We start from the raw sequence: 12,657 nt of genomic DNA, 5'->3' as shown, positions 1-12,657 counted from the left end.
GTTACCAGAGCGTCCACAGCTATTGCCTGAGGGTCCCTTCACCTGGCGCAATATCTGTCCAGTTTTTTGTTGAGGCGGGACGCCATCATGTCCACCTTTGGTTTTTCCCAACGGTTCACAATCATGTGGAAGACTTCTGGGTGAAGTCCCCACTCCCCCGGGTGAAGATCGTGTCTGCTGAGGAAGTCTGCTTCCCAGTTGTCCACTCCCGGAATGAACACTGCTGACAGTGCTATCACATGATTTTCCGCCCAGCGAAGAATCCTTGCCACTTCCATCATTGCCCTCCTGCTTCTTGTGCCGCCCTGTCTGTTTGCGACTGCCGTGATGTTGTCCGACTGGATCAACACCGGCTGACCCTGAAGCAGAGGTCTTGCCTGACTTAGGGCATTGTAAATGGCCCTTAGTTCCAGGATATTTATGTGAAGTGACGTTTCCATGCTTGACCACAAGCCCTGGAAATTTCTTCCCTGTGTGACTGCTCCCCAGCCTCTCAGGCTGGCATCCGTGGTCACCAGGACCCAATCCTGAATGCCGAATCTGCGGCCCTCTAGGAGATGAGCACTCTGTAACCACCACAGGAGAGACACCCTTGTCCTTGGAGACAGGGTTATCCGCTGATGCATTTGAAGATGCGATCCGGACCATTTGTCCAGCAGATCCCACTGAAAGGTTCTTGCGTGGAATCTGCCGAATGGAATCGCTTCGTAAGAAGCCACCATCTTTCCCAGGACCCTTGTGCATTGATGTACTGACACTTGGCCTGGTCTTAGAGGAGGTTCCTGACTAGGTCGGATAACTCCCTGGCTTTCTCTTCCGGGAGAAACACCTTTTTCTGTACTGTGTCCAGAATCATCCCTAGGAACAGCAGACGTGTCGTCGGAATCAGCTGCGATTTTGGAATATTTAGAATCCATCCGTGCTGTCGTAGTACTACTTGAGATAGTGCTACTCCGACCTCTAACTGTTCTCTGGACCTTGCCCTTATCAGGAGATCGTCCAAGTAAGGGATAATTAAGACGCCTTTTCTTCGAAGAAGAATCATCATTTCGGCCATTACCTTGGTAAAGACCCGGGGTGCCGTGGACAATCCAAACGGCAGCGTCTGAAACTGATAGTGACAGTTCTGTACCACAAACCTGAGGTACCCTTGGTGAGAAGGGCAAATTGGGACATGGAGGTAAGCATCTTTGATGTCCAACGACACCATATAGTCCCCTTCTTCCAGGTTCGCTATCACTGCTCTGAGTGACTCCATCTTGAACTTGAACCTTTTTATGTAAGTGTTCAAGGATTTCAGATTTAAAATAGGTCTCACCGAGCCGTCCGGCTTCGGTACCACAAACAGCGTGGAATAATACCCCTTTCCCTGTTGTAGGAGGGGTACCTTGATTATCACCTGCTGGGAATACAGCTTGTGAATGGCTTCCAATACCGCCTCCCTGTCGGGGGGAGACGTTGGTAAAGCAGACTTCAGGAACCGGCGAGGGGGAGACGTCTCGAATTCCAATTTGTACCCCTGAGATACTACCTGCAGGATCCAGGGGTCCACTTGCGAGTGAGCCCACTGCGCGCTGAAATTCTTGAGACGGGCCCCCACCGTGCCTGAGTCCGCTTGTAAGGCCCCAGCGTCATGCTGAGGACTTGGCAGAAGCGGGGGAGGGCTTCTGTTCGTGGGAAGAGGCTGTCTGCTGCAGTCTTTTTCCCCTTCCTCTGCCCCGGGGCAGATATGAGTGGCCTTTTGCCCGCTTGCCCTTATGGGGACGAAAGGACTGAGCCTGAAAAGGCGGTATCTTTTTCTGCTGCGAGGTGACTTGGGGTAAAAAGGTGGATTTCCCAGCCGTTGCCGTGGCCACCAGGTCCGATAGACCGACCCCAAATAACTCCTCCCCTTTATACGGCAATACTTCCATATGCCGTTTGGAATCCGCATCCCCTGACCACTATCGCGTCCATAATCCTCTTCTGGCAGAAATGGACATCGCACTTACTCTTGATGCCAGAGTGCAAATATCCCTCTGTGCATCTCGCATATATAGAAATGCATCCTTTAAATGCTCTATAGTCAATAATATATTGTCCCTGTCCAGGGTATCAATATTTTCAGTCAGGGAATCCGACCAAGCCACCCCAGCACTGCACATCCAGGCTGAGGCGATTGCTGGTCGCAGTATAATACCAGTATGTGTGTATATACTTTTAAGGATATTTTCCAGCTTCCTATCAGCTGGTTCCTTGAGGGCGGCCGTATCAGGAGACGGTAACGCCACTTGTTTTGATAAGCGTGTGAGCGCCTTATCTACCCTAGGGGGTGTTTCCCAACGCGCCCTAACCTCTGGCGGGAAAGGGTATAATGCCAATAACTTTTTAGAAATTAGCAGTTTTTTATCGGGGGAAACCCACGCTTCATCACACACCTCATTTAATTCATCTGATTCGGGAAAAACTACGGGTAGTTTTTTCACACCCCACATAATACCCTTTTTTGTGGTACTTGTAGTATCAGAAATGTTCAAAACCTCCTTCATTGCCGTGATCATGTAACGTGTGGCCCTACTGGAAAATACGTTTGTTTCCTCACCGTCGACACTGGAGTCAGTGTCCGTGTCTGTGTCTGTATCGACCTGAGGTAACGGGCGCTTTAGAGCCCCTGACGGTGTTTGAGACGCCTGTACAGGTATTAACTGATTTGCCGGCTGTCTCATGTCGTCAACAGTATTTTGTAAAGTGCTGACACTATCACGTAATTCTTTCCATAAGACCATCCAGTCAGGTGTCGACTCCCTAGGGGGTGACATCACTAACACAGGCAATTGCTCCGCCTCCACACCATTTTCCTCCTCATACATGTCGACACAACGTACCGACACACAGCAAACACACAGGGAATGCTCTGATAGAGGACAGGACCCCACTAGCCCTTTGGGGAGACAGAGGGAGAGTTTGCCAGCACACACCAGAACGCTATATATATACAGGGATAACCTTATATAAGTGTTTTTCCCTAATATAGCTGCTGTATATATTAATATGCCAATTTAGTGCCCCCCCTCTCTTGTTTTACCTTGTTTCTGTAGTGCAGGACTGCAGGGGAGAGTCAGGGAGCCTTCCTCCAACGGAGCTGTGAGGAAAAAATGGCGCCAGTGTGCTGAGGAGATAGGCTCCGCCCCCTTTTCGGCGGCCTTTCTCCCGCTTTTTTATGTAAAAATTGGCAGGGGTTAAATGCATCCATATAGCCCAGGAGCTATATGTGATGTATTTTTTGCCAAAAAAGGTGTTTTTATTGCGTCTCAGGGCGCCCCCCTCCAGCGCCCTGCACCCTCAGTGACCGGAGTGTGAAGTGTGCTGAGAGCAATGGCGCACAGCTGCAGTGCTGTGCGCTACCTTATTGAAGACAGGACGTCTTCTGCCGCCGATTTTCCGGACCTCTTCAGTCTTCTGTCTCTGTAAGGGGGCCGGCGGCGCGGCTCTGGGACCCATCCATGGCTGGGCCTGTGATCGTCCCTCTGGAGCTAATGTCCAGTAGCCTAAGAAGCCCAATCCACTCTGCACGCAGGTGAGTTCGCTTCTTCTCCCCTTAGTCCCTCGGTGCAGTGAGCCTGTTGCCAGCAGGTCTCACTGAAAATAAAAAACCTACTTTAAACTTTTACACTAAGCAGCTCAGGAGAGCCCCTTAGCCTGCACCCGTCTCGTTCGGGCACAAAAATCTAACTGAGGCTTGGAGGAGGGTCATAGGGGGAGGAGCCAGTGCACACCAGGTAGTCCTAAAGCTTTTTACTTTTGTGCCCAGTCTCCTGCGGAGCCGCTATTCCCCATGGTCCTTTCGGAGTCCCCAGCATCCACTAGGACGTTAGAGAAACTGGGTGCCTCTCAAAGAACCAAGTCCTGCGATCACATGCGACACAGGCTACAAGTCACATCTGCTAATTCTCTGAGCGATACTGTAAAATACAGCAAGAACACTGTAAATCCAAGTTGACCTTTTTCAATCATATAATTTCCGTTACACATTATCTTTACAATATACTAGTCTCGTTGGGATGTAGTCACCATCCCGGCCCATACCAACGCGTTTCATGTCATCTGTACACTTATAAAGGGGAGGCCATCGATTTGCTTTGTCTGTACACCTGCCGCCAACATTCTGGGTAATCTTAGTCAATCTGCAGCTTGCCGAGAACTACAAGTCCCAGCACACACTGCCAGCCTGTGTCTAGTATTAAAACAAAACAAGACAAGAAGTTCATGATTTTATGAAATAATAGATGTCAGCGCTGGGACAATGCAATACAGAAAATACGGGGACAATTTCGAGTTTATCCAACTATTTGTTCTTACAGCCTTAAATGAATTCAACTAGCAATGACATGCCAGTACCCTTAGACAATGGTGGAGACTTATTACAGATAACAGCGCTCATCCTGAGCCTATCCCATCCAGGGCTAGAAGCCGCAACCTGGAGTTTTGTTCCACCCACGCCTCCTATATTTGCCTAACCAAGTCCACAGCAATTGCACCCAAATTCATAAACATTACATGCACCTCCAAATCAGGCCAAATGTGCATTTTATTTAGACTGTGACTGGCTTCATAAAACAGACTGTGTGACAATAACTACTGGTAAATCCCTGTCACCACTCAGATACGTGTAATAAAGACACACAGAGGGAGTGAGTGAGGAATCTGCCGTCTGTTGCAACTTCGTCTCTTCCTCTTTCCAGTCACTAGGCTAAGTGATGGGTAAGTGTGTAGCTGCTGGTTACTATAATTATTACGCCATGGAGTATATATGCCGTCAGCGGTTCCTCCATTCTCCCCTTAACCACTTCATTGGCTAATATTTTTTCCAAAAACTGTGCAATTTTTAAAAAATTTTTTATGACTGAATATCAATTTCTTTCAAGCACTGTGGCCAATGTATATTAGATCACCGATAATCGGGGCTTTGCTCTTCCCCAGCATCTGCTCCTCTCTCTGCAGCCGCCAGGTGTGCATAGGAAAGGTGAGAGCAGTTTCATTTACATTTCCCCAGTGGAGGCAAATCTCAGCCCAATCAGCAGTGATCAGCTGCAGGACAGGCACTGGAGGAGGGATCCAGGAAGCAGAGGGGTCGGGAGGTCCCTCTGAGAGTGGCAGCTGCTGGAAGATTATCTTCCAGCAGCTATCCAGTGGGCGTTTCTAACTGGTCGCATCAGATATGATCATGTCAGGGTAAGCCCAGCCTGGCATGGTCGCATCTGATGCGACCACACCAGGCAAGTGGTTAAAGTGCACAATCATAATGTAATATTGCAGCTAAAACTGGACAGACATTTCAGAGTGTGCCGGCTGTAAACGACAGGGAACCTTGATGATTATTTATTAACAGTTACTTATATAGAGCCTGCATACTGTGCTCTACAATTGGGAAGAACACAATAATAAAACGGGACTGGATATTAACTAACAGACAAAGAGGTAAGAGAACCCTGCTCGCAGGCTTACAATGGTACCAGATAAGGCAGAGGGTACAGTTGGAAGTGGACTGCCAATAGCCTCTGTGTGCAACAGTCATCCTCTAACTGCACAAATAGCTGCCTTGGAGGTGGTAGTGATCCGGATGGCGGTCCAGGTGGATGATGTGCAGCATCAACTCTAGTCGTACTGGTCAACTCTAGTCGTAACTGCTAGTTGTTCTCTCTTACACCAAGCTATCAGCACAGAATGTCCCCTATATACATCACACGTGTGTGTACTACACAATACAGCCAATGGATGTTCCCCAGGTGACAACACAGCGGGCTACGGGTGTGGGATTTGGGGAACATATCTGCTGTGGCTATAGAGGCGGACACTAAACCAGACCAAAGTATCTCGGGCGCACAAACAACAGACCTCTCTGGAGGGGGATGTTCTACGTCAGCACAAGTCCCAACCCCCACTGGGCAAGGCATCGACTCATAACATGTCAATGACATTTCCCAGAAGTCTCCGCTCCTTTCGGAGATGTTTATTTTAATATTTTTCCCAAGGCTCAGTACCTGAAAGTCTGCACCTTGCTTCTCACTGTTCTCCAATCCCCCATAGTAATACATGGGGTCTGTAAAGAGTCCATAGAGTTCCAAACTATGACCCTATCTGCTGAGCCTACATCATACTGTACATGAGGTATGGAGTCACTTAGGTTCCAGGTACAGGAGAACCCTGAAATAAACACTGCTGCTGTGACAAAGCCAAATACAGTAGGCATGTTACAGGCTACACCCGGTGAGTGACGGTACCTGATCAATATAACAATAGTAGTGCAGTGAGTGCAGAGGTCGTGGCAGAAGTAGCTGGAGGGGATTTGGGCATAAACCAGGGAAGAGCAAGTAAATGGCATTTTGTGCGACCACTATCTCCAATCCTTACTCCTCTTACTACAGTAACAAATGGTAATGTGTGCAGACGGGACACCACAGCGATCTCTTGGTACATCGGCCACAATTAAATTCTCCTCCCAAGTGTTTAAGGGAACAGAATACATTATTTCGGTAGCCCCTCTCCTCCAGCCAGCAGTAGTCAGGTGCCTGGAACCTCCCTGAGTTGGCCGCTAGTCATATCTGGCAGTGAAGTAAAAACAACAATTGATCAGGCGCCTACAGGTTGAGTATCCTGTATTAGTTTGCACAAACACCTGCTGCTTTTCTATGGATATACTCAACCCAAAACTACCATGAAATATTTACAAAGAAGAAAAGCGCTGGTATATGTCCGGCGGTAAGGTGCTCTCTGTGGTGCAGGCAAGGACGATTCCCCGCTACCGCTGTGCCTATTGTTTCCGCAAGGCACCAGTCCTTGCCGGTACCACAGAGAGAACCTTACCGCCGGATACAGCGCGAGCGTCCCAGCCATGGGCGTAGCTACCATAGGTGCAGGGGATGCGGTTGCTATGGGGCCCCGACCTGTCTCTGGGACCCTGCCCTTCCCCTGCACCGGCTGCTTTTACACTAGAAGTGTGCTCATGCTGTGCTGCTGCACCCCCGGCTGGCTCCGCCTCTCCTGAGTCCTAACTAACGCTGGGAGGAGGCGTGGCTGAGTCTGTAGGGACATCATTGGACCACGGGCACCAGTCCTCCTCTCAGCGTCCACCACTCATCCTCTCAGAGTCCACCTCCTCCTCCTCTCAGCGTCCACCTCCTCCTCCTCTAGATGGAGCTGGCCGGGAGAGCAGCAGATGAGGCAGCAGCACACTTCAGAAAACGGCGCCCTATTGGTGAGTGCCCACCCGCTGGGAGAGGGTGCCTCTTGCAGTCAAGCGGGGCGGGGCAGAGCGGAAGGGGGGGGGGGGATGGGGGGCCCTGGCTAACTGTGCTATGGGGCCCCAATGCGCATAGCTACGCCTCTAGTCCCAGCATCACCATAGCCGCCATGATCTTTTGAGCAATATATTGTTATTTGCGCTGCTGAATTTTAATTGTGTTAAAATCAGGATATTATAAAGTACGCCGGCCGATGCTCATTTTACATTGTATAAATGTTGTAGATAATATATCTTTTTGAAAAAATAAAAACAAAACATTTTTCCATTATACGGGCACTTTTCCGACACAAGAGCCTTGTGATGAAATGTACAAAGGCTGAACCAAATTACTGTCAATGCAGCTGATTGGTCGATGACTTTGAAACATCTATATTCTGTAATGCCCCAATAAGCAAACGCAGCCATTGCCAACGAGGGTAGAGGAGGCAGGGAGCAGCAACAAAAAATTCCGGTAACAGAAGTCTGACCCATATAGGGACAGGTGGAGTTTTCAATAAAAAGAAATAAATGATCCCAGAGTACGTATAAACCCACTCTCACCTCTCGGGATGCGTCCTGTGCCCTGACACGTGGCACAGGTCACACTATCCTTCCCGGTAAACTCCACGTAAGGGAAGTGGGACACATCCCCGTTCCTGCTCTCTTCGTGTGCGTCCGAGCTAACCAAGGCGCTGGTGTCATCTGATGGCAAGCAGGTCTCCTTCAGCCCGTCCTTCTGCGGCGGCATGTGGGAGTACGACTTCCCCATAATTATTACTACAAGAAAACAGAAAGTGTTTGTGAGCAGAACAAAAAAATGCAAAGTCTTCACACGAATGTCACTAGTGCTTTGCCGGGATTTCCACCACAATACAAAGTGCCTGGTCACCGACATATGGTGCAGATGAGTACTTTGTGCCTCGTGTCACAGTGATGTCCCTGGTCCCCAGTGAATTTACAGGCCACCTTCTCATAAATATTCATACAAATAATGAAGGAACTTCGATTAGGGGGGGGGGGGGGGGCCTGTGGTGCAAAATTTAGCAAAGGAAAGCATTACTTGCTGGAACACTAAAGGGGGGTATTCTGGAGAGTGATATTCTAAGCAATCTGACTAGATTGCTTAGAATATAAGCCTGATCGCTCCGTGTGTACCCCTTACAGCGATAGCAATGCGCAGCCCCGCGCATCGCTATCGCTGCTGCTAGATTGGGTCGCTCACTTCAACCGCTGGGTGAAGTGAGCGGCCCCCCCGTCTGCCCCCGCACGCTCAGCACACATTGCGCTTTGCTGAGCGGCGGGAGAGATGCGTGCTGAGCGGTTCGCTCAGCACACATCTCTCCCCGCATCGGCCCGTCTATATGGGCCTTTACACTAGCTAAGCCCTTATCCTAAGTCAGGCCATCACTGGCATAGCACTAGTGCATAATGCTATTCAGGGGACGTTTCCAAAAACAGTCAGTCCGTGCTTTCTTTGTAAAGGCAGGGTATTTTTTCCCCCATTATATTTCAGCTGCATTGCTGCTGCCCACTAGGGTGGGAGCAGACGTAATTTATGAAAGACACTCTCTGTAAGATCTGCGTCATTTCTTGGAGCTTTTTCAAGGATAGTTAAGAAATACATACAGTATACCAAGTGACAGAGCAGGTATGTGACAAATGCTGCTCAGCTTATACAACTACTCAGTGCACCAAAACTGCAGTGCTGGCGACTCTCACACAGGGGGTAATTCAGAGTTGATCGCAGCAGCAAATTTGTTAGCAGTTGGGCAAAACCATGTGCACTGCAGGTGGGGCAGATGTAACATGTGCAGAGAGAGTTAGATTTGGGGGGGTTATATTGTTTCTGTGCAGGGTAAATACTGGCTGCTTTATTTTTACACTGCAATTTAGATTTCAGTTTGAACACACCCCACCCAAATCTAATAGGCCCTACACACTGAGCGATAATTCTCAAAGCTATGAATGATCTCGTACATTAATGAACGAGATACCGTTCATATCTTGAGTGTGGGGGCACCAGCGATGGACAATGCGCGGCCACGTGCTCGTTCATCGCCGGTGCCCCGTCGCTTGTGCATGCAGGCCAATATGGACGATCTCGTCCATATCTGCCTGTACTTCTATGGAGCCGTGTGAAGGGGGGAGTGAAGAAACTTCACTCCCCCCGTCACTGCCCCCCCCCCCCCCCCCTTCCCGCCGCCGGGTTGCCCGTCAGCCGTATCCGCTGTCGGGCAGCGGATCGTTAAATGTGTAGGGCCCTTTCCTCTCTTTGCACATGTTATATCTGCCCCACCTGCACTGCACATGGTTTTGGCCAACTGCTAACAAATGTGCTGCTACGATCGACTCCGCATTAGGCCCACAATGTCAGCTGCTTCCGGTAGAAATAAACCCCGTTATACGGTAAACCAACCATTCACCTCTCTGTACACAGTAACAGGCTTATTATTATTGTGCCGTTTCAAGAGCCAATAAATGATGACCTATGAAATGATCAGAGAAATTATTTATACTATAAAGGGACAATTATTTCAAGGTAAATACAAACACAATTTATTTGTTTTGTTTATTTAGTAACTGATTCTCATGGATGGAGGAACTGCTAAATACGGAGATAAAAATACATTATTTTCTCCCTTTATGGAAGAATACAGAATTGGAAAATAGCCGAATGTCTGAGAGGTTCAAACTAAGGAGTAAAGGGGCCATGCACATCACTCTCGCTGAGTCTAGATTGTGCCTGCATGCAGGCACAATCTAGTCAGGTCGCTCTCTTCACCGATGTGTGAAGTGAGCGTCTCCCCCGCTCAGCACACATCACGCTGTATGCTGAGTGGGGGGAGAGATGTGTGCTGAGCGTTCTGTGATAGATCGCTCAGCACACATCTCTCCATGTGTACCTCCCTTTAGAAGCGCTGCAATCAGTTGTGTATAAATACAGCACACAATGCCATTGAATCCTATGAAGGAACATGTGACCAGGGTTGTCGGGGGTTTCAGGAGACCTCGCAGTATTTATTGGTCATGCATTTACTGTGCGGTTACTGCTGCGGCCAGAGAATATTTACAGGGAATATTTGTACATTTATTATTACCAGTTGTTTCTAGAGCGCACTCATATTCCGCAGCGCTTTACAGAGAATATTTGCCCATTCACATCAGTCCCTGCCCCATTTGGAGCAGCAATACACCCAGATATTAGTAGGGAATTTTCCCTAAATTAAGTCAGCGCCTAGACCAAATCTTTTTGTGTTTTATTTAGTCCCTGCCCCAGTGGAGCTTACAATCTATTCCCTACCACATGTACGCGCGCGCACACACACACGCACACACACGCACACACACACACGCGCGCGCCGCGCTAGGATTAATTTTTGTTTTTTTTGAGCCAATTAACCTACCAGAATATTTTTGGATTGTGGGAGGAAACCAGACTACCCGGAGGAAACCCACGCAAGTACGGGGAGAATATACAAACTCCACACAGTTAAGGCCATGGTGGAAATCGAACCCACAACCTCAGTGCTGTGAGGCAGTAATGCTAACCATTACACCGTCGTACATGCACTTAACACTAATCAGACAGTGTCCACCATATCTGTCCCATTGCTTTACCACCGATCCCAGGATACACCTATATCTTATAGTACTGTATGTGCTAGATTACTAGACGGGGGGAGTTTTCCTAGCACATCCTCTTTTGTTCTAACCATCTACTTCACTTCCTAATAATATCCCAGCCATTGCTCTTGCTATAGAGAAATATCATGTGTTTCTGTTCTGCTTCTGCTTTTATTTATTGGTTTTAGGTTACTTTGAAGATAATGAACAGACACAAGAGACTTCGCATGTTACACTGACACATATACAGAACAGTTCTAAACAGGAGAGGACACAATACACACAATGACAAGTCCCTAATAGCCAGCTGGTCACTGAAACCCCCAGAAAACACTAATAATAATAATAATAATAATAATAATAATATTTGTGTAACACTTTCACCAATAGGACACAAGGCATGGTGGGTTACTGGGTACATGGGTTACTGTATTACAGCAATTCATACAACAGGAACACTGGTTGCCTATGGCGCGCTGCATGCTGACACTTATAGTTCCACACCAGCCTGAGAGGTACAAGTTGCCTGGTCAGGAGGTTCTGCATCAGCTGAGCCCATCAGACGTCACTGAGCAGCCATAAGCCCAGTGGTCACACTAATCACAATAGTAAGTGGTGCCTATGGTAGGCTGACCATACTAGCCCTTTAAACTGGGACAATCATGAATTACACAGGTTCTGGGGCTGACTAAAACCAGGTGACATGAAGGCTTGAGCTCAGCCGGCCACCGAACCCGTGTAATTCATGAGTGTCCCAGGTTAAAGAGCTAGTATGGTCAGCCTACCTATGTGTAGCTGTACATGGTGAGGGACAGCAGCCAGGCCCCTCCTGGGAGTGATATAGGGAGACATGGACACAGAGTAACAATGAGCCGGATACTCACAGTACCAGGTAACCACAGATCCCACTACTATCCCCCTCTCTCTCCTCCTTGCTTCTGTGCTCTGTGTTGTTGTGGATCAGGCCTCTGACGTCACGGAGTACGGGGAGACGCCGGGGACAAATTTACCCACACTGCTAAGCTGCCTAACCCTGTGTGTGCACTGTGACTCATGTTGCAGGAAGCATGGTGTGAAAGGTCGGTGTGGCTGTGGCTCAGTCAGTCATGTGTAAAGTTATTGTGTTTACATCCTACAAATAGAGAGAGAGATAAAATAGTTAATACAGCAGTGTTGCAATTTAATACTCTAAAAGAAAAAAACTACATAAAAAGTGCATTTTTGAAGGTATATAATCTTAGTATTTTTGTGACAAATGTTTACATGTTGAGCGCTCATAAATGTCAAATCATTATTGCACTGATTCGGTGATTTTATATTATTTACTTGATCACTGTTTGTTCTAAGGAAACAATTTTTAGAATAAAGCTATTATCTGTTTATTATACATTGTTGCAGTTTCTGTTTAGTTAGCCATAGAGTCTCAGGGCCCTACACGCCCCGGCGCCCCCTGACGTCACCCGACTCCATAGAAGTGCAAGCTAATATGGACGATATTGTCCATATTGGTTTGCATGTATAAATGATCCGGCACCAACAATGAACGACCGCAGGGCCGCGTATCGTTTATCGTTGGTGCCTACACACTGAAAGATATGAACGATATATCGTTCATTAATGAAAGAGATCCTTCATATCACTCAGTGTAATCGGTAAGTGTGTAGTACCTATCAGTCAATTAGCGCATCACTCCATATGGTTTTTCATTCTATGATTAAGGTCTGATCGGAGATTGGCCTTGTTTTAATCAGTGTATAGCCGCAAACACACTA

General features: G+C 48.0%; 1 protein-coding gene across 1 annotated transcript in view; it reads right to left on the bottom strand.

Annotated features, from left to right (window-relative positions):
* Nucleotides 1–11,994, bottom strand: part of TMEM106B (transmembrane protein 106B) — a 33,779-nt gene extending 21,785 nt beyond the window's left edge. The window contains exons 1-2 of the mRNA XM_063924406.1: nucleotides 11,770–11,994; nucleotides 7,823–8,038 (exon numbers count right to left, since the gene is read on the bottom strand). Coding sequence (XP_063780476.1) covers nucleotides 7,823–8,030 — 208 coding nt within the window. The 5' untranslated portion in view covers nucleotides 8,031–8,038; nucleotides 11,770–11,994. The remainder of the gene's footprint in view (nucleotides 1–7,822; nucleotides 8,039–11,769) is intronic.
* Nucleotides 11,995–12,657: the final 663 nt, after the last annotated feature.

Source organism: Pseudophryne corroboree, chromosome 5 (assembly GCF_028390025.1).
Source record: "Pseudophryne corroboree isolate aPseCor3 chromosome 5, aPseCor3.hap2, whole genome shotgun sequence".
NCBI classification, from domain to species: domain Eukaryota; kingdom Metazoa; phylum Chordata; class Amphibia; order Anura; family Myobatrachidae; genus Pseudophryne; species Pseudophryne corroboree.
The sequence above is the reverse complement of the archived record's forward strand: the minus strand, read 5'-3'. Positions and strand labels throughout refer to the sequence as shown.